Source organism: Neovison vison, chromosome 8 (genome assembly GCF_020171115.1).
Source record: "Neovison vison isolate M4711 chromosome 8, ASM_NN_V1, whole genome shotgun sequence".
NCBI classification, from domain to species: domain Eukaryota; kingdom Metazoa; phylum Chordata; class Mammalia; order Carnivora; family Mustelidae; genus Neogale; species Neogale vison.
This window is the reverse complement of record NC_058098.1, coordinates 121,856,109-121,882,648: the sequence shown is the minus strand read 5'-3', so window position 1 is coordinate 121,882,648 and position 26,540 is coordinate 121,856,109. Positions and strand designations below refer to the sequence as shown.

At 49.1% G+C, this 26,540-nt stretch overlaps 1 protein-coding gene across 1 annotated transcript in view; it reads left to right on the top strand.

Annotated features, from left to right (window-relative positions):
- PLB1 (phospholipase B1) overlaps positions 1 to 26,540 on the top strand; it is a 120,827-nt gene that overhangs the window by 53,028 nt on the left and 41,259 nt on the right. Inside the window, exons 18-32 of the mRNA XM_044261845.1 lie at positions 3,040 to 3,098; positions 4,823 to 4,896; positions 6,420 to 6,463; positions 11,493 to 11,601; positions 14,294 to 14,345; positions 14,674 to 14,754; positions 17,579 to 17,644; positions 17,967 to 18,067; positions 20,066 to 20,147; positions 22,530 to 22,634; positions 22,751 to 22,846; positions 23,064 to 23,135; positions 24,138 to 24,176; positions 24,719 to 24,779; positions 25,661 to 25,719. Coding sequence (XP_044117780.1) covers positions 3,040 to 3,098; positions 4,823 to 4,896; positions 6,420 to 6,463; positions 11,493 to 11,601; positions 14,294 to 14,345; positions 14,674 to 14,754; positions 17,579 to 17,644; positions 17,967 to 18,067; positions 20,066 to 20,147; positions 22,530 to 22,634; positions 22,751 to 22,846; positions 23,064 to 23,135; positions 24,138 to 24,176; positions 24,719 to 24,779; positions 25,661 to 25,719 — 1,100 coding nt within the window. The remainder of the gene's footprint in view (positions 1 to 3,039; positions 3,099 to 4,822; positions 4,897 to 6,419; positions 6,464 to 11,492; positions 11,602 to 14,293; positions 14,346 to 14,673; positions 14,755 to 17,578; positions 17,645 to 17,966; positions 18,068 to 20,065; positions 20,148 to 22,529; positions 22,635 to 22,750; positions 22,847 to 23,063; positions 23,136 to 24,137; positions 24,177 to 24,718; positions 24,780 to 25,660; positions 25,720 to 26,540) is intronic.

The window sequence follows — 26,540 nt, the reverse complement described above, 5'->3', positions numbered from 1 at the left end:
GATAATGTTAAGCTAATCAGACCATATAAATTTAATCTTATCTCTAAATAGTTCTTGGTCCAAGGAGAGCAATTGCTAAAGCACTTTTCTGGGTTTGCAGGCTGTGTCTTTGTCATACATGATGATATTAGCAAAGCTCAAATCAAGGTCTACAGGATCGTAAACAAATGAAACATGTGGGGCTCTGTCTTAATAAAATCCCAGATAAGTCAGACTCCTCCCATGTAGGCTTGGCTCATTTGGTTTCTTATCTCTCAAAGGAAATCCTTCACCACCAACAGGAGGACACCCCCCCCCATTGATTGATCTACACATAGATAGAGGTAGACACACATGCACGCATGTATGTGTGTATGTTTCCTTTGTCTGCTACAAATTTAGGTGTTGGGATGACCGGTTTCAGCTGCCTCTTTAGCAAACTGTAATGTGCTTTTGAAGCACATCTGTCCATCTCCTCCGCATTTTGCCAGCTTCAAAGAGTTCCCCGAGCCTTTGCCCACTAACAAGTATTCACAGTATTTACTGTGTATGTCACACGTTACGGCAACAAGAACAGAGTGATTGACTGTCATCACCAGAAACTAAAATAAGCCCTCTGGAGTTGAGGGGAGGAGGTCTTATTTTCTGTTTTGTTGCCTTTTTTACCCATAGCCCAATTTCTCTGAGAAGAGGTCATTTTCAAGTTCTCAGGCTCAACCCCATGGATGTGTGCTAATGTTGTGCAGCTGGCTTTATGATTTGATATTGTTCTTCTAACCACATATCTTTAGCCCACCCCCTCCCACGACCTACTAAAGCAGAACTCTGGGGGTAAGAAGACCATCTGCGTTTTAACAACCTCTCCAGATTATTCTGATGCATGCTCAAATTTGAGACCACTGATCTATATGTTTTGCACACACACATTCACAATTATGCGTGTGTCAGTTTGCATGCTGTCATAGGAAGAGACAGGGACTTTTACTTTTCCAGTGAGCGTATCCTCCATGGGAGCAACAGCTCCCCATCCACAGATGATATAGAAGTCAGGTAGAAAAGATGTCTCTCGGGAAGGAGATAAGAGTTGGAGATCCCTTTGAATGTTGTTTCCATTGAGTGTTAATACGGCTTCTGGTGCAGATAGAATTCTACAATCATGATCTGGATATTGATGGGTGAAGTGGGCTCTGTGTAGTCCCGTGAGTCAAAAGCAATGGGTCAAAACCATCTGGTGCTCTGTGTTTCATTGGATGCCTTACTGAAAGTGTAGGAATTTAAGTTGTGGCCTTCAACATGTGTTTGTGTTCGTGTTCATCTGTGTATTAGGTCAAGGGGTAGATAGATAGAGTACAAGTGTATATATGCAAGTAATTATACATGTAGCACTAGTCCTGTTCCTGGGCTTTTAGCTGGGCATAAAAGGCCTGTTGCCCTAATCCACCTTTCCAATGTTATCTTGTGCTAGGCTCCTTTACAGACCCTCCACTTAAGTCACACTGTACGACTGACTGTCTGTTCCTTACAGACATCTCTCACTTTACCATACCACAGGCATTCCTGATGCTTATCCCTCCAATCCCCAACCTCCCTCTCCCCCATCCTTATCTCGTCATGCCATGAGTTCAAACACTACCTTCTCCATGAAGCCTGTTCTGAACCACCCCCCTCATCCACCCCCCGCCACGGGGGGGAATCATTCTTGTAAGTCCAGAACTTCATGTCACTCTCTGTCTCCCAGAGGGTTTATCAGCTTAGAGATAATTATAACTGGACGGTTCTTACTTCTTCCTTAGCCTGTGAGTTCCTGGAGGGCTCTTCCCATTTCTGATCCCTCTGTCGTCTCTAGAGCACCCGGTCATTGAGCGGTGGTCAGTGTGGTTATCAGATGAGTAAATGGCTGCTGGGCTACATGACAGTACGTGCTCGAACTCCAAAGATGAACAAAATAGAGCCGGGCTGCCGAAAACAGTTTGGTGGTTCCTCACGAAGCTAAGCCCAGGCTTATCTTAGGATCGCCAATGCCACTCTTCACTATATACCCTGAATAATTGGAGACAGACATTTATAAGTAAATGTTTGTATTTATTTATAATATGAATGTTCATAGTAACATAGCTACAAGACCCAAAAGATGGGAATGACCCAAATGTCCATCAGCAGGTGAAGGGATAAACAAAATGTGGTTATAGCCGTACAATAGGATATTATTCAGCCAAAAAAAGGAATGAAATCCTGGCTTGTGCTCTAACATGGATGAACCTCAGAATCATTATAGAAAGGGGAAGAAGACAGGATGAGAGGGGTCAGATGGTGTAAAATTCCATTTATATGAAATACCCAGAATAGGAAAATCCACAGAGCACCGATTCATGGTTCTCGGGGGCATGGAGAGTGAGGGCTTAATAAGTACAGGTCTCCTTTGGGGTGAAATGAAAGTGTTTTGGAACCAGACAAAAGTCATGGTCATACACCCATTGCAGACGGGCTAACCACCCCTGAATCTTTGATTTTAAAATGGTTAATTTTATGTTATATGAACTTCACCTTGATTTTTTTTTTAAATCAGTCACTGGTATAAAAGCATGTTCCTTTTCACTTTAGAAAAACCGAGCTGATTCTGTTCAATATATGGATGATATAAAATTTGATCCCAATTATCAGTAGATCCCAGAATAGATGAAGGGTTGGTTGCATCTCTGCCACAATTCCTTCCTCATCCTCAGACCGAGTGGCCAGGGGCAGCTTCAGGCTCCAACGGGATCTGCTCACCTGGTGGCATCAGCTCTCACCAAAGGCCCCGGACACCATGCCCCGCCTCCCCCCCAGCCCAAAGATGGGTCTGCCGTCCGGCTCCCAAGCCTCCGAGGGCGTCCTCAGGCAGAGAGGGCAGGTGGACCCTGCGGCTGCTACCGTGGAGCCTTATGACAAGGATGGGCTCTTAGACTCTCTGTCCAACTGAGCTGCTATTACAATTGGACTTTCTCTCAGTCTTCCGGGAAGGTCTTCATTCATTTTCATTCATGCATTTTCTCTCTGCCATTCACGGGTGTGTGTTCTCAGTTCATAGGCTGAAGCCGGCTGACATCAAGGTCATAGGCGCCCTGGGTGACTCTCTCACGGTGAGTTACCCCCACTGTGGAAGGCGGTCTTGACTCCTAGGAGACCCTGGAGAGAGGAACTCTCCACTGCGGTCATCTCCAGCCCTTCTCCAGCCCACCTGCCCTGGACCCAGCATTCCTGGCCCCACATTCCCCCACGTCCAGCCTAACTTCGTATTCCTCTCCCAACGCTGGAATAACGGAGCGAGCAGGAAGTGTGGGGACCTCAGAGGGAGCAGCTGGGACAGATCTCACAGCCTGGCAGGGGTGGGCAGATCGGACTAGGTCTCCCCTGTGGTGCGAGGCTCCTTCAAAGCCCTGGCACTTGTCCCAGAGGAAGTTAAAGGAGGGAGAAGAGAGTAAGACACGGGAGCAGGTGCTGGTGGGGCGGGGGAGCGGGAGACAGCGAGGTACGGAAAATGGTCCCTGCTCACTCCTGCAGCCACTCCAAGGTGACCCTTCAGGCCTGCAAAGTGCTCTCCAGGAAAAGCAAAATCAGGCCCTAGAGAGACAGGGTGGAGGGACCCAGAGGCTCCCAGACACACGCTTCTGCTCAGTAGTGACTCATTACAGACGTTTCCAGCCGCTGCTCTCTGGGTCAGTAGAGTTCAGGGCCTCCAGCGGAATCTTCCAGAAAGGCCAGCAGGCTCTGTTCAGATCTGTGGCCGTTCAGCCTTTGACCTGTCTCATTTCGCCTCACCCACACAATCCTGTGAAATGCGATTAAACTTAACTCATAAGGCAAGTGAAGCCGGGCAGGTGAACCGAGTGCCCACGGCCTCATACCTCCCAGAGGCTGGGCTCGCAGCAGCCCGACTCCAAGTCCGGATCCTCTCCCTGTACTGCAGCTGTGTCCCCACGACCCCTCAACGACTCTTCACCCCAAATCCCCTGCTGCTCCTAAGTTTCTGGAAGGACAGGCAGGCTGGTCCTTCGCATGGCTTATCCCAACCACTTCCTGCTGGGCATGGCCTGGTATTGCTACCCTCCGATCCCTGGTCCCCTCCAAGTTCTCTCGGGATAAGGACTCATCAAGAATCCGGCACAGTTCTTCAGGACTTCCTGGGAGGCACCATTTGGAGGGTAACATCCATGGCACGTGGCGGAGGAATGGGGCCCCAGAGGGCAGCGGTTCCCCCGATGGGCTGGGGGAACTCCTCTCACGGAGGCCAGCCTCTCCCCATGCTGTCCGAGAGACCAGTCTTCAGCATGACCTTTGTCATGGCCCTGCTTAGAAGTAACACACTTTAGGCCAGGGTCACGCACCTGCAGAGTGTGTCCAGGTTGAGGTTTTAAAAGACCAGGCTCTCTCTCCAACTGAGGGGTAGGGATACGACATTTTATTTTCTTCTATTTTTTAAATTGTGTGTCCGTGAGCCCTATTGACATAAAAGGACTGTGATGGGCTTTTGTTTCACAACTTTGAAGAATGAGGCAAATGGGACCCTGAAATGTGTCCTTTGGAAAAACGGATACCGCTGGCTAATTTCCAGAGCAGTTCTGCTAGCCTGGTGCACCTGATCTGGGTCTGGGCAGGGTTTCTTAGGGTGAGGCCACGCTGTGGTTGGCGCCAGGATTTCCAGCGGGAGCTCTCGCTCACTCGTGTGAGGCAGGAAGCACATCAGGACTGGGGCCTGTCTCGACTCTGGACTCTAGGGGGTGCCCAGGCGTCCCCAGCCAGACCCAGAATCGGGGAGTTTCTGGCCAGCAGGCAAGGAAACTCACCCTCCCATGTTCCCTGTCAGGCAGGTAATGGGGCCGGATCCAAGCCTGGGGACATCTTAGATGTCTTGACTCAGTACCGAGGCCTGTCCTGGAGGTGAGTAAGAATGTGGTAAGACACTGAATGACCCCTTCAATGCAGCGGGGTGAGGGAGGACCCCGGAGCATCCCAGAAAACCGTCCCTCTAGCAGGCACATGAACCACCTGATTAGTGATTTTCAATGAGACACTTTTGGTTTACTTGGAGGAAGGAAAGCAAAGCTTCCCCAAACCACTACATTTCCCAGGACAGGAACTGAGACCTGAGCAGGAGGAGTTTGGGGGAGAAACTGCACAAATGTTTGGTTTGAAAATCTTCCCTAGCTTTCATTTCTTCCTCTGGGGCATAAGCTCAGAAGGGGCAGTGGCCTTCGAAACTAGAGTTGTGCCTGAATCCTAGCTGCCCAGCTCTGTGCAACCCTGGGCAAGTTACTTAACCTCTCTGAGCTTGACTCCTTACCATTGGTGCTAGGATGCTAATACTGCCTGAGCACTATCATGAGGGTTAGAGTTTCAGCCTCCAGCATGGTGCCTGACACAAAGTAGATCGAAATGGTAGCAGGCATCATTATTAAAGGGGCTTCATTTTCTAGATGAGAAAGCAAGGCTCAGAGAGGGCAAGTAACCCATCTGCGGTCACACAGCCAGATGGCAAAAGAACAGAAAGTAGAGCAGATGGTTCCTGACCCCTAATCTAGCACATTCCCCCATTGTGACTGCCTCATGCCAGCATCTCCTGCTTTGGCTGTAATCAAATCCAGGCTGCCACTGGCTGCAGGGAGCTGGACTCGTGCTTTGAACACCCGGCTCCTGCCAAGCGTGAGAGGGCAGGTTTGCTGTTTCCTCAGCCTGGAATCTGGCATCTCTGGCCCCAGACTGAACCAGAGTGTTGATTCCCTGGCATCCTCCCTTGTGACGTTGCACAGAAATAAACCCCAAACATTTTGAGACCCTTTTAAAATGTTCCCAGACATACTTGGCAGAGAATGAGGGGATATGGGAAAGCAGGGAATCCAATAAACTTTGGAATGTTCCATATTTTCATGCCTAGAAACCCATCCAACTCTGATTTCCTTGGAATTTTAGAAGCAGCTTGGAAGATGGGTTGCACCCTAGAAGACACCCTTTTACAGCAGGTTTTCCCAAGCCAAATAGAAAGAGAGATGAGAGGGCAAACCTCTCCACTCTGTTGTCAGTGGTAATAGCCAGGCCCAGCGGCCGTGGCTGATGGGGCACGACTGGGCTGGGCATCCAGGGAAGGGTCGCTTTGCCTTTAAAAAGGGGGTGAAGAGGCCCACTTGGTTCCCCGACCCCAATGTCAACACTCAGAGTTAAAAACCAACACAAAGTCTGTCGTGCCTATAAATCCATTCCTTGGCTGGATGTTCCGGTTTGTGGGGACAAGGCAGAGGAGTTGCTGTGTCCTGGTTCGGTTTTCCACTGCAATAATAAGGAAACGACAAGCCCAAGCCCCCAGGTGTCTCCCAGAAGGAGAAAGGCCTGTCTTGGCAGCGTCTGAGCTGTTCTGGCGTCGCCGGCATTCTCAGACTCCCTTTTCTTTTCTGTTCCCCCCACCACAGTGGCGGAGGCGATCACAACCTCAGCAGCGTCACCACCCTGCCAAGTGAGTACGCGCTGGCCGGGGCTGGGGGCTGGCAGGCGGGCTCGCCTGCGCGGCTCTGCAGCGCCTCCTGGTGGCGACCGTGGGATCGGCAGGGAGCCGGGCGGTGCCACTCTGCCGCGTTCGCCAGGGGGCGCTGCGTCCCCGAGGCAGAGGGGCCCTGCTCTGCTTGGTGAGCGTCGGGAAAGCCTCCGAGAGATGTGTTTTGGAAGAAATACTATTCGTCCAAGGAAGGAAGAGAGTCAGAGAGGAGAAGAGAGTTCAGGCCAAATCTTAGTGCAAGTCATTATTAGGAAATGAGTCTAGAAAGCTGGAAAGGGCACCCGCTTTGCCTGTCATTCTGAGCAGAGCACCTTTGTGGGAGGCGTTGACCTGGGTTGGGGCAGCATCAAGCACCACTGCATGCAAAGATTCTGAATTCCTGCGTGTGACTCTCCGAAACGCCTCTTGCCGCCTTGAGGGCTGAAGCCACCTTGTGCAGGCTATTCAAACACACTGGGGTTTGGGGCCCAAAAAGTTTCCCTTAAGTCACTTCAGCGACGGCCTGCTAGGAATGATTTTTTTTTTTTTTTTTAAGCCTTGAGCCACATTCTCTGAATGGTGTTCTTAGGCGTCCTTTTCTTCTCCTTAGTGCACACACATCACAGTGTGTGTTCCTAAAGCATGCATGCACAAAATGTTCTCGTTACATTACTTTCCCTTCACACCTTCTTCCTAATACTCTTGCCTAAGAATCTTAACTGGTCCCGATTTCATTGACTTTTCTTGTAATTACCCCTTTGCAATATGTGAGAGTCTGGAATATATCTCAGTATGTAATGTAACTGAAAAGTTATCTGAGGTTGAAGGCTCTGAGACTTTGATGGTAGATATGGCTTAATCTCCACATGGTTGGGGGGACCGATCGAGCCTCATGTAGTGTTATTGGTTTTGCTCTTGCAAGGGGAGGTAGTCTGGGCTGCATTTGTGACTGTGATCGACTGGGCGATCATCCAGCATGGGCCCACCAATCCCCACTGTATTATCCCACTCTATTATCCCACCACTTTATTCCCACTCTATTATCGTGGAGAAAATAACTAGAAATGGCTAATGGCTCAAGACCTTTCACTACAGTGATTCAAGAAGGACTGAGACAGTCCTCCCCCCAACCCCCAGGTGGACCCCCCCGATGCACTTGGCACAGCGATGGATCATTGCGTGTTCAGATTCTTCCTTCCTAGAGCTTTGAGGACAGTTTGACTGTAGGAGCCGGTTAATCCCCACAGAGATAACTTCATGAAAATGGGTTAGAAAAATTCCGAGAAATTAGGGTCAGACTAGAAGCTCAGTTTGACTCCCTCTTCAGTTTCATCTAACAAAGACTCCAGTTCTGGCTGCTTGGGAAGTAGGAGCATGAGCCAAGGTCCCCACCCTCATGCCATCATCACAGTTTCTTTGGGGTGCGTCTCCCAAAAGATAGGCCCGTGTGCCAACAATTAGAGCTACGTACATGTTAAAGGGAAAATAAATAGGAAGGTGGTTAAAGCTGCCTTCTGGAAAGCGGTTTTAATAACTAGAATTCATCAAGAAAGGAAAGGTAATGGAACATTTTTTGGCATAGATAACCACATAAACCAGCAAGTTCTCAGTTTAAACAATGCGGAGTGCCATTTTATGGTTTTCCTGATAGGTAGCTAGCTGGCCTGTGCTGGTTTCCTCCAGTAACCGGAAACCGAGGACAACCCTTTCTATTTCCAGATGGCTTTAGTGACTTCACAGCTCTTCCTTCTACTGAGTAGAAATCAGAGTAATTTCTATCCATTGGGCACAATGTCCCCAAAGCCACAAGGAAGGAGTCCAATGCCTCTGTGTTGTGTAGGTTCTATTGCAGGACTTGGTCCTAGAGAAGACTCTGCCACCTGGCCTGATGCCTGGGTGGCTGGTGCCTTGCCCATTCCTTTCCCAGATCCTAGCTGATTGCGAGACCAGGGCAAAATGCCCCATGTTGGAGCTGAGAGTAGAGTTCCGGCCTGGAATCCTTTCTCAGGAACCCCATGACTCGGAGCATAACTCCCATGCTTCGTCAGCTTTGCGTCATCCTTCACTCAGTCCACAGGCCTTTGCTGAGCGTATGTGAGAGTCTGGGGTGTATATGGAGCCTGCTCTCAGGAGTTCTCAGCCAAGCTGGGGAGATGGAAAAGTGACGGTCAAGTGCAGATCCAGTGTGGTAAAGACGTCAGAGTGCATGAGATTGAACGGATCATGCACTCAAATGGCAAGTCTTTAACCAGACTGATCAAGGGGGAGGAGAGGAGGAGAGCCTCAGAATTGGGAACAGAAGAGGAGACATTACTGTGGAAATAAAAAGGATTATGAGAGTATTTTGAATAATTGTATGCCCATAAATGAGATAACTTAGAGAAAATGGTAAAATTCCTAGAAAGACACAAATGACTGAAACCGATTCAAGACAAAAATAGAACATCTGAATAGATACATAATAAAGTGATTGAATTTTGAAATTGCCCACCAAAGAAAGCCCAGGCTTTTTTGGTTTCACTACTGAATTCTCTCAAACACTGAAAGAAGAATTTACATGAATTCTTCACAAACTTCTCCCAAAAATGTAAAGGGAAGGAATACTGCCCAATTCATTCTATGAGAATAACAAAATAAGACAAAGATATTATTATCTTAATAATAAAAATTATAATATTTCTTAATAACAAGAATAAGACAAAGATATTATTATCTTAATAATAAAAATTATAATATTATCTTAATAACAAGAATAAGACAAAGATATTAGATATTCCTAAGTATTTTTTTTAAAGATTTTATTTATTTGACAGAGAGGGAGAGATCACAAGTAGGCAGAGAGGCAGGTAGAGAGAGAGGGAGAAGCAGGTTCCTTGCTGAGCAGAGAGCCCGATGTGGGGCTCGATCCCAGGACCCTGGGACCATGACCTGAGCTGAAGGCAGAGTCTTAACCCACTGAGCCACCCAGGTGCCCCTCCTAGGTATTTTTTATCTTAATATCTTATCTTATTAACATTATTATCTTAATAACAAAAATAAGACCAAGATATTACAGGGAAAGAAAACTACAGACCAATATCCCTTTTGGATGTATGTGCAGAAATCCTCAACAAAATACTAGCAAGCAAAGTACAACATATAAAAAGGATTACACCCCATGATTATATGGGAATGCAAGTTTAGTTTCAAATAAAAAATCAATTAATATAATACATTATATCAAGAGCATAAAGGACAAAAACTACATGATTATTTTGACAGCTAAGAAAAAGTATTTTACAAAAACTAATATCCATGATAAAAAATATTCTACACACTAAAAATAGAAGAAAATTTTCTCAATCTGATAACGGGTATCTATAAAAGCCCATGATTAACATCATACTTAATGAGGAAAAGCAAGATGCTTTCCTTCTGAGATCAAGATGTATACTCTTGACACTTTTATTCAACATTATGCTGGAGGTTCTAGTCAGGAAAGTTAAGAAAACGCATGAAAAAGCATCAAGATTAGAAATGGAGTAAAGTTTTATGTATTTGCAGGTGATACAACCTTATATATAGGACCCGAAGGAATTAATTATTAGAACTAATATTTCTAAATATTATTAGAAATAATATTAAAATTATTAGAACTAATAATTAAAAATTATTAGAACTAAAAATTATTAGAACTAATATGGGTTCAGCAAGATTTCAGGGTACAACATCAATATGCAAAAATTAATTTTTGTATATCCGTACACTAGCAATTAATAACCTCAAAATGAAATTAAAAGATAACCTTCCATTTACAATAGCATCAAAAAATACATAAGAATAAATTTGACAAAGTTTATTTTTATGCTTTTAAGATTTCAAAACATTGCTGAAAGAAGTTTAATCAGACCTAAATAAATGGAAAGGCATCCTATGTTCATGAATCATAAGATTTAATATTGATAAGATGGCAGCATCCCCCAAATTAATCTGAAGATTCAAAATAATCCTTATCAAAATTCCAGCTGGCTTCTTTGCAGAAATTGACAAGCTGACCCTAATATTCATGTGAAAATGCAAGAGACCCAGAATAGGCAAGATAATGTTGCAAAAGAACAAATTCAGTGGACTTACAGTCCCCGATTTCAAAACTTAATAAGACTCCAATAATCAAGACAGTGTGGTACTAGCGTAAGGATAGCCATATAGATTAATGGAATAGAATCGAGAGTCCATAAATAAACCTTCATACGTATGGTTACCTTATTTTCAATATGAGTACCAAGACTAATGAGGAAAGAATAGTCTCTTCAATTAATGGTGCTGGGATAATTATACAGCCATATGCAAAAGATGAAGTTGGACTCCTACCTCATACCATATACAAATTTAACTCAAAATGGATCATAGGCTTAAGAGCTAAAGTTACCCTTAGAAGAAAATATAGAAGCAAATCTTCATGACCTTGGGCTAAAAAAGCCTCCTTAGATATAACACCAAAAGGACAAGTGACAAAACTAAAAACAGATTGGACAAAATGAAATACTTCTGAGCTTAGGATACCATCAAGAAAGTAAAAAGAAGGGCGCCTGGGTGGCTCAGTGGGTTAAAGCCTCTGCCTTTGACTCAGGTCATGATCTTGGGGTCCTGGGAACGAGCCCCAAATCAGGCTCTGTGCTCAGCAGGGAGCCTCCTTCTCCTTCTCTCCCTGCTCATGTTCGCTTGCTCGCTGTTTCTCTCTCTTTCCCAACTAAATAAATTAAATATTTATTTTTTAAAAAGAAGAAGAAAACAAAAAGAAAAATGCATGAGAGGCGCACCAAACCCAGACTCACGTTTATTCAGCAGTAATTTGTTAAGCCCTGGTTAAGCATCAGCCTACTCGACACCTTCTTTCCAAGCTGAGAGAACAGTAAGGTTAAGGGCTTTAAGGGTGAGGGTCCCTTGTCCCTGACATGCACTGGCATTTATCGAAGGAATCGGAAGACAGTTTGGGATAGTTACTAAACGTGTCTCTTCTTTGTGTTTCCAGACATCCTCCGGGAATTCAACCCTTCCCTGAGGGGCTTCTCTGTTGGCACCGGGAAAGAGAACAGCCCTGGAGCCTTCCTAAATCAGGCTGTGGCAGGAGACCGAGCTGAGTATGTAGGGGAGCTTGGGTGGGGGGACCACACAGATCCTCTGGGGACCTAGTCAGGGGCTTGGCCTCGATTGGGGTGTATAGCTGAAGGCTAAGGGAGGGGGCCTTGGTCCACAGGAGAGTTCTGGGGGTCAAAGACTGGACTAAGTGGGCTCTCCTGGGGTGTCCCTCACTGTGGGACATAGAAACATATTAGCCCACCCCCAATACCTCCCCAGGAACTAGCCACAGTTTACTCTGATGCCAGGCATATGCTTGGAGCAAATTACTCCTGTCCACAGAAGATGGCGGTGTAAGAGGGGCCGACTCTCAGACTCTCAGTTCCAGTTTTTATGACTCTGTTAATGCTCCTTCTATCCTGCCCCTCCCTTCCCGGGGCAGCGTGGGCGGGGGGACATGCTTTCCAGGCAGTCTTTGCAGGCTCTACTCTTGGCATCTTTGCTGGGTCATTGAGAGAGCCCTCCCAGGAGGGAAGCCATGCGTCTGAGTCCGGGCGCACACGTCCCGCCCCTGCCCCAGCCTCCGAAGCCTTAGCCTCCGAGATGCGGCTGGCGGTGAACCTGTCCCATGGGGCGGTTATGATCCTCGGTGCCGTGTTGAAGCTGAAAGTTCTGGGGGGTATAAGTCACACACACACACACACACACACACACACACACACACACACTGGGTCAGCATAGTCGTGCTAGTAACAATGCAGCAGGACTGTGGGTCCTGCCTGGGAAACTGTTGGGGAGCAAGGGGACCATCATTGTGGTCCGTGCACCCTGAATGGCAGGTTCCTGAGAACAGGAGAGCAGGGCCAGCTTTCCTGGGTGCTGCACCTGCATTTCTCTCCCTGATCCCCAAGCCTAGGGTGCTTTTTCGGATTTGCCACCTGGTCAGACAAAAGCGAATACTGCACCCAGTCTAGAAAAAATATGGAAAGATCCTCTCTGTTTCTTTATCCTATTTTTCTTCCAGAATAATTGCAAACCTCTTTGCCACGTAGTTCCTCGGGATTCTGTGTTTAGTTTCCAGATTCCCTGACACCATTTAACCAGCTTTCAACACCATCCCGGATCTACGGTTCACCTGAGTAACTCCCATTTATTCAGGACGGGAGTCATCCAAATCAGAGATTTTTCCAAAACCTAATCCGTTTCATAATAAATTCTGTGGCTTCGTCTTCCTTTTGGTGGGAGAAGGGTGAAAGGCTATCCAATTGACTGCCCCAAATTTTTGCATTAATATTACCATAATTTTGGGTTTTTTCCAAGCATATGTCAACTAGTGGTATCCAGAGAGACGTTTGTCAGCTTGATTAGGTCAGGGAGGCGTCCGAGAAGGAGTCCTTGGTGGAGAACATAAAATTCATGATTCATATGACCATGGATCTCTCTCCTGCTCTCCTCAAAGCCGTGGGGCCCTTTTGTGCAAGTAATCCATCCGTCCGAGCACTTCCTGAGTCATAGGGTGGGGTTAGTGACGATTGCTCCCATATTACAGATGAAGAAACTGTAACACAAAGAGGCAAAGTGGCCTGAACAAATGCGTCACCTCGACCACATGACCTGTAGTCCTTGTGCCTGGCAGGCCCTAGCCCAGGTCTGGTAATAACCCATCTTATATACCTGCTGTGCCCAACCTAGCAGGCACCCTCACGTTTACTAGCCCCGTGTTCTGTGCAGGTCACACACCCAGGTTTTCTTAACGGTGATATTGAGGCTCAGAGAGGTCAAGTAATCATCCAGCTCTGGTCCTCAGAGCAGGCGTCCTGATGGCTTCCAGTGATGAGGGAACCAAGACGCAAGGAGATCCCCACCCAGGAGATCTGATACCTGCCTAGTCCCCTGTGACGAAGACCAGGCCAGCTGGGCTAATAGTGAAGACATGCCAACCACTGTGTCCTGCTGGGGTGGTGCCAGAGACGGGGGATGGCGGTGGTGATAGGAGACGGGATTCAGTGGGTCGTTGCTAATATGGAGGCTTACCACGTGCTGCTCTAAATTCTCTATTTAATGCATCCGACAACTCAGTGGAGAAGGTGTGCTTCCCATGCACATCTTACACAGGACCAAACTAAGGGTTTGCAAGGTTAAGCACTTTGTCAAGCTCTCCCGGTTGGTCGGGGCTGGGCCCAGCCTGGCTCCAAAAGGTGGGGGGTTTAGTCCATGAGGCTGCTTTGCTTGTCTCATGTGCTGCTCCTCAGGACCCTTGAAGATACAGGGTTTTATCTCCATGTTTGCAGTCTTTGGGGACGGCATACTTAGGTTACATTCCCGCAGTTAGCAGGAGGTGACTAAATGTCAAACCTGGGTATGTTTGACTTGACCTTGATGGTGCAGGTGCCCTGCAGGCAAAGCTCACGGCACCCACATAGGCAGGCTCATACCAAGCCATGCGTGACATGAAATGCACATGCAGCCTCTGTCTGCCCTGAGTGAGCCTAGCCTGGAAAAGAAACATGCCGCTAAGTCCCCCGCTCACATGTTGAGTGCCCTGCCTGTCCCGAAGCAAGGTCATAATGCCTCCCTCCCCCACCCTCCACCTCCAGAGGAGGCTGGATGGAAAAGGTGCTTGGGATGGGAGGGTAGCCTTCAGTCCAATCTCCTGCTGCCTGTTTGATTGCTACCGTCTCTGCCAAGCCCCCTCCCTGCCCCAGCTTCATGGTCTCTGCTCATTACCTGACTTCTGTCCGTCTGTGTCCACAGGGATTTACCTGTTCAGGCCAGGAGGCTGGTGGACCTGATGAAGAATGACACGGTAATTCACAGTCCCAGTCTCCTAGGCCCGCTTGAGCTAGCATTCCCCGGAAGAGGGAGTAAGCCGGAGAAATCCATGGAGACAGAGAGGGTCAGGGTCAGGGACCACATGGAAGTGCAGAGAACCCACCTTTAAAAACCACAAGTGATCTAGCTCCTCCAACTGGTGACCTATGACCTCAGGACCCCAAAACCACAGAATAGAAAATAGTGATGTCCATTAAACCCTCCGGGAGGTGAGAACCCATTCCTGCCAGGGTTTGGTACTCTGTCTTCTTGACTCTGCTCTGGAGCAAGGCACTTACTTGTTTGTTTCCTGTTCGTTTCAGAAAATAAATTTTCAGGAGGATTGGAAGATAATAACCGTGTTCATAGGAGGCAATGATCTCTGTGATTTCTGCAACGACCCGGTGAGCCTCTAAGGCCCTTAACTCAAGACTCCCCCAGGGAGGGATTTCCATACCAGATGGCTAGTGCAAGTGCTGTAGGCCTGGCACTTGGGGCTTATAACCTGGAATTAACCCTGAGACCAAGAGTGCATTCACCTCTAGGCAAAGACTCGATAGAACTGGTTATGAAACTGATCTTGATTAGGTTTTATAACCTGATCATATCATTCTAGAAACCAAGGTAATGTTCCAAGGATCTAGAAAAATCAGACATATCTTCGTATAGATCATTAAAGTCAGCTCCTTTTTCCAGCATCGAACTGCCTTACTGTCTCTGTTTTGAATGGGAAAAAAAAAATGATTTCCTAATGCAAACATTTAGGCATGGTTCAGAGCCAAGTCATTCCAAGCTGATGGGAACCCCAAGAGCCAGGCTGCTGCCCTGCATGTGTGGTGCTTCTTCCTGGAACCCCAGAATCTCTGAGCTGGACAAACCCCACAAATCCTGTTGACTGCTCTCCCACCTGCCGCAGGAATGCCTTCCAGAGAACCTAGCTGTTGAATATTCCCAGTGATGGGCAGCTTTTTAACTTGCTCTCATTAGTACTATAAGCAAGTACCAATTTTTTGGTAGTGTTTGTGTCAAGCCCAAATTGGCCTTCTTGTAACTTCCACCTTTTCTGCCTGTGCTAGGTGTGCCTGTACCTCTTCTACATTCAATTCAGCTGACTTTAAAAATAATAGGTTTTTAATTTTTTTTTAATTTTATAAGCAATGCACACTGGAATCTCATCAAAGCACAAAGAAAAAACATATTTTCTGTAATTACAACACCCAGAAATGCCATCGCTAACATTTTGTTAAATGTCTCTCTGGCATTTTTCTCTGAAAAGGGAGAAGTTACTTTATTATTTGCTAAAAATAGCTTCCTTCTGGAGATACTGTTTGGTGATCTGCTTTTTTTTTTTTTTTTTTTTTTTTTTACAGTAGCAATCCATTGGGAAGATGATCCTATGTCAGTAGTCTTCCATAAAATAATTCTTAATGACCATATAACTAGTCAATAGCCCGTATTGGCCATACTTTACTTAACTGTTACCATTTACCGTGTATTTAGCTTATATTGCTTCTAATTATGCCTGTTATAAATAACACCAGGAGAAACATCCAACTCAATGGGCACCCCTAATAGTTTCCTGATACATGCCCTGAATAGTAAGACTTTTAGGCAAGAAGGTATGTACATTTCCCCTACTGTTTTATCAAGAAATTTCCAAACATACTGAGAAATGCAGAGAATTATGTAGTAAATGCCCATCTACCCACCGCCTAGCTTTTACAGTTGTTACCATGTTGCCATATTAACTTAGCACGAATCTCTCTCTCTATCTCACTGTGGGGGGACGCTGCACATTTTCAGTGCCTTGGATACAGATAGCCAAACTGCCTCCAGAATGTTGACATCAATTATGCCTCCTTCCTCACGTTCCATCTGTCAATGTATGTTATTTGTTTTAATAGCTGCTAATCTAATAAATGAAAAACTCGTATCTTCAAATTTTGCATTTATTTGATGAGTAGGGAGGAAGAAGCCTTTATGTCCCTTGTTTCATACTCATTTGAATTCCTCCTGATAAATTCTATATGAAGGCCACTGGCTACTTTCTGCTTAGGTATTTATCGTTCTCTTATGGATCTCTAGAAATCCTTCATATTAAGTATACTAACCCTTTATCAAATATGCTGCCTGTTTGTCGATTTCCATTTAATTTTGTTTATAGTGTTTTCCGATAAACAGAATGTCTTTAATGTCTGGCATCATTTCCTGGGCATGTATTATAGGCCAGGCACCGTACTAGGTGCTGAGCCGTGCAGTTCTGTCCTCAAGGAACTCACAGTCAGGGAGGGAGGTAGAGAAAATGCACCATAACACGGTAAGGACAACATGGTGGCCCCAAAGTCAGAATTTCCATGGGAATTTGTGTTTTGTAGGATGGTGGGGGGAGTCAGGGGAGTAAATGGAGCAGGAGACCTTCCAACTAGGGCTCAAAAATGACATTCAGTAGAGCAAAATTGGGAAGTGGGGAGTCCTGCTGAGCCTGGGGAGCTTCTGTCCCAAGGGGCAACCCTGGTCCCCAGACCCGTCACAGCCTCAAAGTCACCAGGGTTTTTCTGGGATGTGATGGGCTTGCTGTGGGCGTACGGCTGTCAGTGAAGCAGGTAAGGAAGTTGGACTGTGGCCTCTGCTCCACTTTTGAGTCATTTGATGGAAAAGGTCTTGGTTAGATTTTAGCCACAGAAAGGGTTCCACTTAAAAAAAAAATTAAAAATCACCAAGTATGGAGGTTAGAAGAAATAACATAAAATGTGTTTATTCTTGGGGGAGGGGATTCACAGGACCCCCTTCCCCTATGATCATGTCTTTAAGTGATCTGATGGGGCCCCCAGGCACTTTGAGGCTTGAAGGCAGAAGAGCTCGGGCCATGGGACCAGAGAACATTCAAACCGCAGGAGATCTGAGAAGTCCCGTGCTCCAACACCTATTCTAGAGGGGCCCAGAGATGCAAGATGCTTTAGCTAAGTCCCTGCATCTAATTAATGCAAAGTGGATTCAGAGCTTTCCATAACTTTATGCAAAAAACAAGGTTTCTGGGGAGGTAACAGCCATGACCAGCCTAAGGATGGTGGGTTTGGTCTGCAGGCTGGGGGCACCCTAGACCAACCTTATGTTTCAATGTCACCCATTCTGGCTAACATACAAGAAGAAGGGGACCCAAGACATGAATGAGCCTGGTCCACAGAGAAATTAGGTGGTGGATGGTGTTAGACCTCTCCTTTCCCGCAGGCCCGCTATTCTCCTCAGAACTTCACGGACAACATCGGGAAAGCTCTGGACATCCTCCATGCTGAGGTATGTACGTTGGACTGTGTGGCCTCTGAGCAGCTCAACCAACGGTCTTTCTTGGGCCTCAGACATGGCCTGGAGGGGCTCTGACTTCCTGCTCTCCTTTCCCTGGAAGCCAGCACTGACAGTGCCACTGTCCTGATTCCAGAAGCCTGAACACATAGGTGTCAAAAGCAGGGGGGAGGGAGATGGGGAGGGATGAAGGAGGTGGGTGGGGCATGGAAGACCTCAGACCAGGTATCCAGCAGGAGAGGCTGGCCCAGACCTAGATGAGGGACTGGAGCCGTAGGCCTCTATTCTCCTGGGGACTGGCCTTGCCTTTGCTCAGGTTCCTCGGGCATTTGTGAACCTGGTGAAGGTTCTGGAGATCATCAATCTGAGGGAGCTGTACCAGGAGATGAAGGTCAACTGCCCAAGGCTTATCCTCAGGTGAGAAGGAAGCTTCTCCCCCATTCCCTAAAGCACCAGGGGATCCTCAGCAGAAAGCAACTCTGATTCATTTTAAAGTCCAAGGGTAGGTGTGTGAGGTGTGTGTCTGATGAAGCCTCATGGGTTTTTGTGAGCCCAGTGTAGACCTCAGCTAACCTCAGGGTCTGTGTCACCACCCGACCATCCTCCTGGCTGTCCTGGGAGCTCAAGACACCCTTCAGTTCTCCTGGGAGGGAAGAGTAAAGCGTGAGGAATGGAGTGGGCCTGTGTGGGCCGGGTCACAGGTCACCAGTCAGTGTAAGCAGAACATCCCCCCATCGAGCCCCATTTCCAGGACAGAGGGAACCTCTCCCTGGTGAGGGTGTCCTAGGCTGGGCAATCACAACTGTGGGGCTACGGCCACTTGCTGGAGGAGAGGGTGACACCTCACATTAGAATCAGCGAACACTCTTTTCTGAGCACAGAGAGCCCTGGCCCTGGGAAGGCCCTGGAAAGGCCTTTTTCATCCCCCATCTCCAGAGCCAAAGGCAGCTCCCTCTCTGACATGATACCTCTCCTTGACCTTCTGGATTAAGATGTCCTTCTAACCTGAGCATGGTCATTTCTGCCAGCATTCCTTCCTGCATGGCCTCCCCTGGACCCTGAGCCCAGGTCCCGGGCTGTGCCCCACCCCAGTGTCCTCCCCAGCCCTGTAGCCCTTGACAGGCCCCCACGACAGCCCTGAGCACAGCACGTGGTGATGATTCATGTGCCTCTCCCCACAGCCCTGCACCCCCCCCACCCCACATGAGTCACGGCTCACACAGCAGAGCGCCTGTTTGCTGAGGGAGTGAATGAATAATTCACAAGGGCCAGATTTGCTCTTGCAAATGAAGCGGCACCTTGGCTACCCCCCTGAAGATGCCTGCCAGACCTCAGCTGGGGGCCCAGACCTCACAGGTCTCCCCTCAGCCGGGGAAGGCCTGAGGACCCCGTGAGCGGGAGGACGGCTGCCGCGTGACCCGTGCCTATGAAGGCAGCCGGTGTCAGGCGCGCTGTGTTGTCAGCGGCTGACTCATCCCCTGGCTCCCACTTTCTCCAGTCACTGGGCCACCCAGGGGTTCAGTGGATTCGTCTCAACGCAGCTTATCCAAAAGTCTCTTGCTGCCCATCACTGCAGGGTTTTCAGACAATTAAAGCTAACAGTTCAGAAGAAGGCATCTTCCAGGTCTCTTCTCAGCCCTGTAATGGCCAAGTCATTCACTGCCAGGTTAGGCAAATTCGAGGTCACCTTGTCCTGCCGCCTCTCCACCGTTCTGTCTCCGTGGTGGTCCTTTCCTTGGAGGCACAGGTCTCTTCTGAGCCATGCACACTCTGATCGCCTCGCCCTGTGCACTCCCCCCCGCATCCCCAGACCAAAAGCCCAGATGGGCAAGGTGGCCAACCAGAGCAGAGGGACAGACTGGACAGAAGCAGTTTAACGAGGGATTAAGAGCTCAGGTTCAGACCAGACAGACAAGAGTTCAAGTCCTGGCTCCCACACGTAGTCTCCATGTGACCTTGAGCACGTACTTAACCACATGGAGCCTCAGTTTTCTCCTCTATAAAATGGGAATGATAATACAACTTCTTGATTCACTGAGAGGAAAACCAAATGGGTTAATACCCATAAAACTCTTGGCACGGTGAGCATCAGGACGTGTGAGCCCTTACTCTGAGCATTGCTGCCACTGTTATTATTTAAAAGTAGGTGTGCTTTACCTCTGTTGCCGGGTCTGTCCTCACACAGTCATAAGGTAACCAGCTCCGGAAGTCGTTCCTGCAGAGGTCAGAAGTAACTGGCTCATTTTCATGAGAAAATGCAGCTCTGGGGAACTTCCTCCAGCTTCATCTGGCGGGACTTCCATTAGCACTGACTTCTAACACCTCTAGGTCAAATAGATTGTGAATCTCAAGTCAGTGTCATGCATTTGGACAGTGATCTTGGTGAGGTGAGGCATCTCTTGGTTCGGTCCACAGGAACCTGTGCCCCTGTGTCCTGAAGTTTGAGGATAATTCAACCGAACTTGCCGCCCTCATCGAAGTGAATAAGCAATACCAGGTAAGCTGAGAACGGGTTCTGAGACCGCACCAGAAATGCTGTGTGGTCTCCTTGCTCCGGTGAGAAATGAGGTCATGCTTACCTTATCGTGATCCCCGCTGTCCAGTGTGAGGGTGTGAGGTGACCAGTGAGCTGTTTGCGGATTTGAAGACATCTTGCAAGACCATAGGGACGGTGATTCGGTTTATTTGCACCAAGCTTGTAGAGCCGAGTCACTCAACACACTTCACCAAATCTCCGTTCTTAGCCTTACACACACACACACACACACAATATTTCCATTTGGAGAGTGTGTGTGAGTTTCTGACTCCTGGCTGGGAAGCCTTTTCCACCGAAGAGAGTCTAGAGGATTCACTGAGATGACTTGCATGTCCTTTGCTGTCCTCTCCCAGGGAAGCCTGTACTCTGGGGGAGCACAGGGAGAAAGAGAGTCAGCCGATGATCTCCAGACATCCTGTGCGTTATTCATTTGGGGCCTTTTTCCACCCAGTCTTTGGCCAGAGAAGCTGGCTCCCTTGATGACCTTCAGTTTCCCCCAAAATAATCATCCAGTCACTCAAGAGGGCAATGGTAGCCTTCTGGTTCTTCTAGAGTAGGCTGCAAACAGCTACCAGGATGGATCCCCCCTTAAAACTCATGGACTCCTTGGAACAGAACCAATTCCCATCAGGGGTATCAGGGCTTGAGGGAACGAGCCTCTATCTGTCACCCTCTGGGTGACTCCCCAGCCGTACTTCCTTCTGCTGCGGGCAGGCAGAAGTCCATGGCCTGGACTAGGAGAAGGAAAGCAGCCAAGGTTACAGCCATGAGAGCAAACCTGTTTGTTCCAAGTAGAACAGCTTCTTGGAGGCAAGCAACAAAAATGTATGTGATGTGGGTTAATTTAAGCAGTTGGATTATTTAAGTAGACCGTCTGGAAGAGTTAAGTAGACCGTCTGGAAGAGTTAAAAAGCTATGATCAGAGGTGGAGGCACCAGAAATCATGGCATCATGAAATTCTAGGGACCAACGCATAAGGATCAAAATCAGACCAAGGAACTCGTTCAGTGGAGACACTGTGGACACCAATGTCACTGCTGCTTCTAGGAATCGGCCGCAGTTGCCACCCTTATCAGAATGGATTCTGTGCTGTCCCTCTTTCTCGCACTAGCTTTGGAGGGGCCCTGGTGTGTGCCTAAGCCCGAGAGTGGGGGTCACTGGGAGAGCCCGCATTTGTCTTCCTCATTTTGTACAGTGGGAGGCGGGCTGCTCTTCATATAGGTGGAGTTTTTCCAAACATAGGAAGTGGGTTCAGATGCCATTCCCAGGTCTAATGTTGGTTACCACTGAGATCCAGGAGAAGTTCATGGTCGGCTGCAGGAGGCCATCACACCCACTGGCGGACTCCTCTCCCTACTTTCTGCAAAAGCTATGACTCCCATCTCTCTCCATGGAGATGATCATTGCTATTCATGACCACCATGTGCCAGGCATTCTAGACGCTATTTCTTTCATTTCCCAAGAGGGGCCTGGTTCCACTGTGGGCCATTGTGGCTCTTCACAGAACAACCAGTAGCACTGGAAGGGATCTAAGGGAGGGTCCAGGCCTGGCCACACATCCTCCACTTACAGATGAGGAAAGATAGGTCCAGAGAGGGGAAGCATTCCCCCGGGGAAAAGTACATGTGGCGCCTTTGGTAATGACCCCACTGATGTTCCTGACTGCCTGTTCCAGCCAGAGTCCTGGCCCCAAATGGTAGAAATCCTGTAAACAGTGAAAATGGCAGAAGCTGGCAGAACCTGGAGCCAGAACTGGGCTAACCTGTCCTCCTGGAACCGAGCCCAATGGGATGCTATGAGCGTAACAGCTCTGTTACCTTCCTGGACAGACCTGAGGGTCTCAGAGAAGGGTGTATGCACGGGAGCATGCCTGATCCCCCCAAACACACACCAGGCACAGATGATATAAATGGGCATTAAATATCATTGCTGATTCACCTTTGAGTTTCTGAACAAATGTAGGACAGAAGTAAATTAAATGTAATGATTATCCCCCAAAAGTCATTACATTGAATTCATGCCCTCCCCCACCCCCGTCCCAGTCTTCAATCAGAAGCTTCCAGAGGAGATCAAGCTGATGATCTTGGGTTTTTCCTTGCCTTTCCTTTATTTCCCCCACAGCCTAGGTCAGATACACGCCGCTGCGAGCGGAGGTTGGGGTTGAGGCAGAAGTCTGATCTAAAAAAGTAACTAACTGATTCCTGATCAGTTGAGATTTTGTTACAGATTGATTTCACTCCAGGGGCGGACTCTGTTCAATTCTATGGCAGCGAAAGAGGTGGCACACAGCCCGAGCAGAGGTGGGGAGACCCCCCTGACCCCTGACCCCTTTGCCTCCTGCAGGAGGGGACTCACCAGCTGGTTGAGAGCGGTCGGTACGACACAAGAGAGGATTTCACGGTGGTCGTACAGCCGTTCTTCGAGAAAGTGGACATGCCAAAGACGCCGGTAAGGAAAGCAAGCCTGGTGGATGTAGGGGAGCCCCTCAGAGCCTGGTCCATTCTGAGTGTCATTTGTGTCCCTGACATCCTCCAACACGGACCCTCTTTACGCCCTGTGACCAGGACGGGTTGCCGGACAGCTCTTTCTTTGCTCCTGACTGTTTCCACTTCAGCAGCAAAGCTCACGCGCACGCGGCCAGTGCCCTCTGGAACAGCATGGTAAGACCACCGAGGTAGGAAAACCTATTCTCTCTCTGTAGGAGAAAGACCCTGGCCAGCTTTTGAAGGAGTTCAGAGGCCCATCGCTCAGGCTGTATGATCCCCTTCCCCTTTCCCCATAGCAATGACAGTGCCTGTGTCGGTCCCTTCCTTCCCCAGCCCTGACCTGCAGCCTGACCTCTCCCTTCTTGCCACCTCTTTCCACTTCTTGCTTTAGCTGGAACCTGTTGGCCAGAAGACAACACAGCACAACTTTGAATACAAGATCAATATCACCTGTCCGAACCAGGTAGCATGTGAACCTCGTCCTTGTCAACGGGTCTGTTTATCTGAGGCATCTTTTACAGGATTATAGCATCTCTCGGGTTTCTCATCTCATTTCATCCCTAGTTCCCACTCCCACCCCAGACTCCAGGTGATCGTCCACAGAGCCCATCTGGCTGGATCGTAAGGGGGCGACAGCCACCTGTGGCTGGGGTTGCCTAGTGTCCCTTTGTCTCTCCATGTCCCAGGGAGCCTGCACACACCCAGGAAGGGGAACATGATAGCACCTTCCAGCTCTCATTTTGGAGACTAGGGGGCAGTGGAGAACATCAAGACCAGGATGGGGCAGAAAGGATACCCTGTCTCCATGGAGCTACTGTCTCTGTGGCTGGATAGAAAGATGGAGGAACTGAGACCTGGAGTATCTGCTAGGGCGATGGGGGAGGGGCTGGTCAAATGAAAGCTTGAGCTAGAAAAGCAGACATTACCTGGGAAGGCAAAGCAGACCCATCCCCGCCTCCATGTTCACTCACAAATGGCCAGAGGGATACTTGGACCTCTGGAGCTGCTCCCTCCCCTCTACAATGTCCTCCACATTCCCAGAGGGATCCCAGGCCTAGACTGGGAACCTCTGAGCCAGGGCTTACATGGAGCAGGACCTCAAAGCACCTGACTTTCTTGCCTGGGCAGGGTGGGAGTGGCCTGTGGTGGCAAGGGGTCTGGAGAGTAGGCAACATGCACTCACTGGGGTGGGAGGGGCAGGGGCGGGAAAGGGAGGGGATGCAGCCACCCCAGCCAGCTGAGAGGGGAGCGGAGAGCAGACTTGCTCACCTGGGAGCCACTGCAGGCTTTATGCTAGCTGTTCCTAAGAGTTCAGGTTGCAGAGAAGGCTCAGTGCATCCTGGGAGGGAGCCCCCAGCGGTCAGCCTGGCGGGGAGGGGCTTGGGAACGTGGGCAGGGGAGGCTGGAAGTGTCATGCAGGAAGCCAGCGAACATGCTAGAGCTGCTCACGGCCCTCTTCTCACAGGTCTGGCCATTTCTGAGCACCTACAAGAACAGAGCGCAGGTAAGAGCTTGTTTCCTCCTTGTGGCCCTCCAGCCAGCAGGGTGGGCAGTCCCCAAGCTGGGACTGGCCCCACAAGGTGGCAGGGGAGGCAATGTGGGTAAGGGTCCTGGTGGGCAGCCAAGGGAGATTAATGCTCTTCTGTAAGGTCTGCTGACCTACATCTTCAGACCAGGCGGTGGGCAGCATAAGCCACACTGATTAACAGCCCAGGTGGGACAGCCAGTCGGAACGCTTCAGAGACCTAGGTGATGAGAGTTTTATCCTTGTAAGGCTGTAGAATCAGAGATGGCTAGGGTGGGCTAGGATTATTGTGTCAGTGCTCCGATTCTTGCCCTGGATGGTGGGCGATCTGAACTAGGTTAGCGGACCCCAGCCTAAGATCATCTAGGGCGCCTTCTCAAAGTGCCTTTCCAGGTCCCTCCCCAGGGTGGGACCAGGAATCCAGGTGTGTTTGGTGTAGCTCTCCAAGCGAGTTTGATGCCCAGCCAACCTCTCTGGTCCCTTTCAACCCTGAGATTCTATGACTTGTTCTATGCCTTTAGGGTCATGGGAGCCACCTGCCTTGCAGGGACAGAGCCCCTTCTTCCTCGACACCCACCTCAGGTAAACCCCTTAGGACACATCAGAACCCAGGCCCCCCCAAAGCACTCGGAGGCCAACGAGTGCTCTGACAAGACTTGGCATGTGTAACTCAATGGCAGCTTTAGGGCTGGGGCTTGCTTGCTTCCTGTCTGGGTGGTTGCCTGGAACAGGCTTTGTCCCCCTCTGCTGTGCAACGATGTCTTTACCCCACAGGACCCAAGGTGACCAGGCCAAGAACTGTTTGCTGCCCTCAATTCAGCCTGTTAGTCGGGGACCTCCAGGAGCTCTCTCTTAATGGCCCAGCCTAGTGGTGTGACCTCCCTGAGGCCAAGAGCTGGGGGGGCGGGGGGGTTGCCCAGCAAGTCCCAGGAGCAAGTCAGCTCTGCGGGGTGCCCTGGGGCCCCAGGCTCTCTGATCACTGCTCCCTGCAAGAGGGCCAGAAATTTCCATGGAGGCTTCAGAAGCAATCTGGGACAGGGCAAGGGCTGACGTGAGTCTTTCTCAGACTCTTGGCGGAAATTCAGAATGCAGCTGTAAACGGGCTGGGCCTCAGACCCTTTGCTCATCTCACATGGTCCAGCGCCCAGGTGGCCCTGCCCTCAAGGTCACAGCTGGCCTCCCACCCCACCATGTGTAAATTCCACTCTCCCCTCCCCAACGTCCATCCACCCTGCCACCATCCCTCCCCCTCCCCCCCCCCCCCCGCCTCTGCACCACTCTTCCCACAGGCCCAGGATTTGTTTGTTGAGTCTTTTTTGAGGAAATCCTTCATATAACCTCTGTCTCCGTGGCCCAAACACACACACAGGTCATGCCTCTGGTCTTGCTTCAGGTCAGAAGCCCTAGACTCTTGACTACAGGTTCCTTCCCCTGCACTCAAGTATGTCCGCTTGTCTTTTCAGTGCACGCCCTGAGACCGGCAGACATCCAAGTCGTGGCTGCACTGGGGGACTCCCTGACCGTAAGGGTGCTTGGGCCCCAGGTGGGGGATGGGGGGTGGGGGGTGGGGGAAGCTGCACCTGTTGGTCCCAGGGTCTGCACCCCTGACTTCTGCCCCCAGCCTGGCCCTGTCCATCCCAGAGGGTGGCAATGGTTTGATTTTGCAGTCACTTTCTCAATCAGGTGTGCAAGGGGACATCTTTTTCAGGAGCGAACACCTCACAATTGCTTTTTTTAACAACTGCAGAAAAGATGTCATTTCAACTCAAAATAACCTTCTGAACCCACCTGTGTGGGTGCTCCTTTCCCTCTGGATTACACTTGAGGAGTAGCTCAAACCCTCACATATATTCTGTCCGTGCACCTGCATGCAAAGCAGGAGACTCCACAACCGTGACTTAAGCTCTGCTGTGAATTTCCAAGAAACAGGGCTCCAGCCCTCCCAGATGACCCCTTTCTGGCAGCACTTCTGAGGCCACAAGATTGCCTTACAGAATGTCCCAGAGGCAAAGAGGAGAAATGTGATGTTTATGACAAGCCTGCCCACTGCGGTCCACTCCAATCTAGAGAAAGGCTCCTTCGTGCTTCTTTTTTTTTTTTTTTTAAAGATTTTATTTATTTATTTGACAGAGAGAGATCACAAGTAGGCAGAGAGGCAGGCAGAGAGAGAGAGAGGAGGAAGCAGGCTCCCCGCCGAGCAGAGAGCCCGACGCGGGACTCGATCCCGGGACCCCGAGATCATGCCCCGAGCCGAAGGCAGCGGCTTAACCCACTGAGCCACCCAGGTGCCCCCTCCTTCGTGCTTCTAAGAGGAGTTCGGAGTGTAGGGCTTGCAGTAGTTAT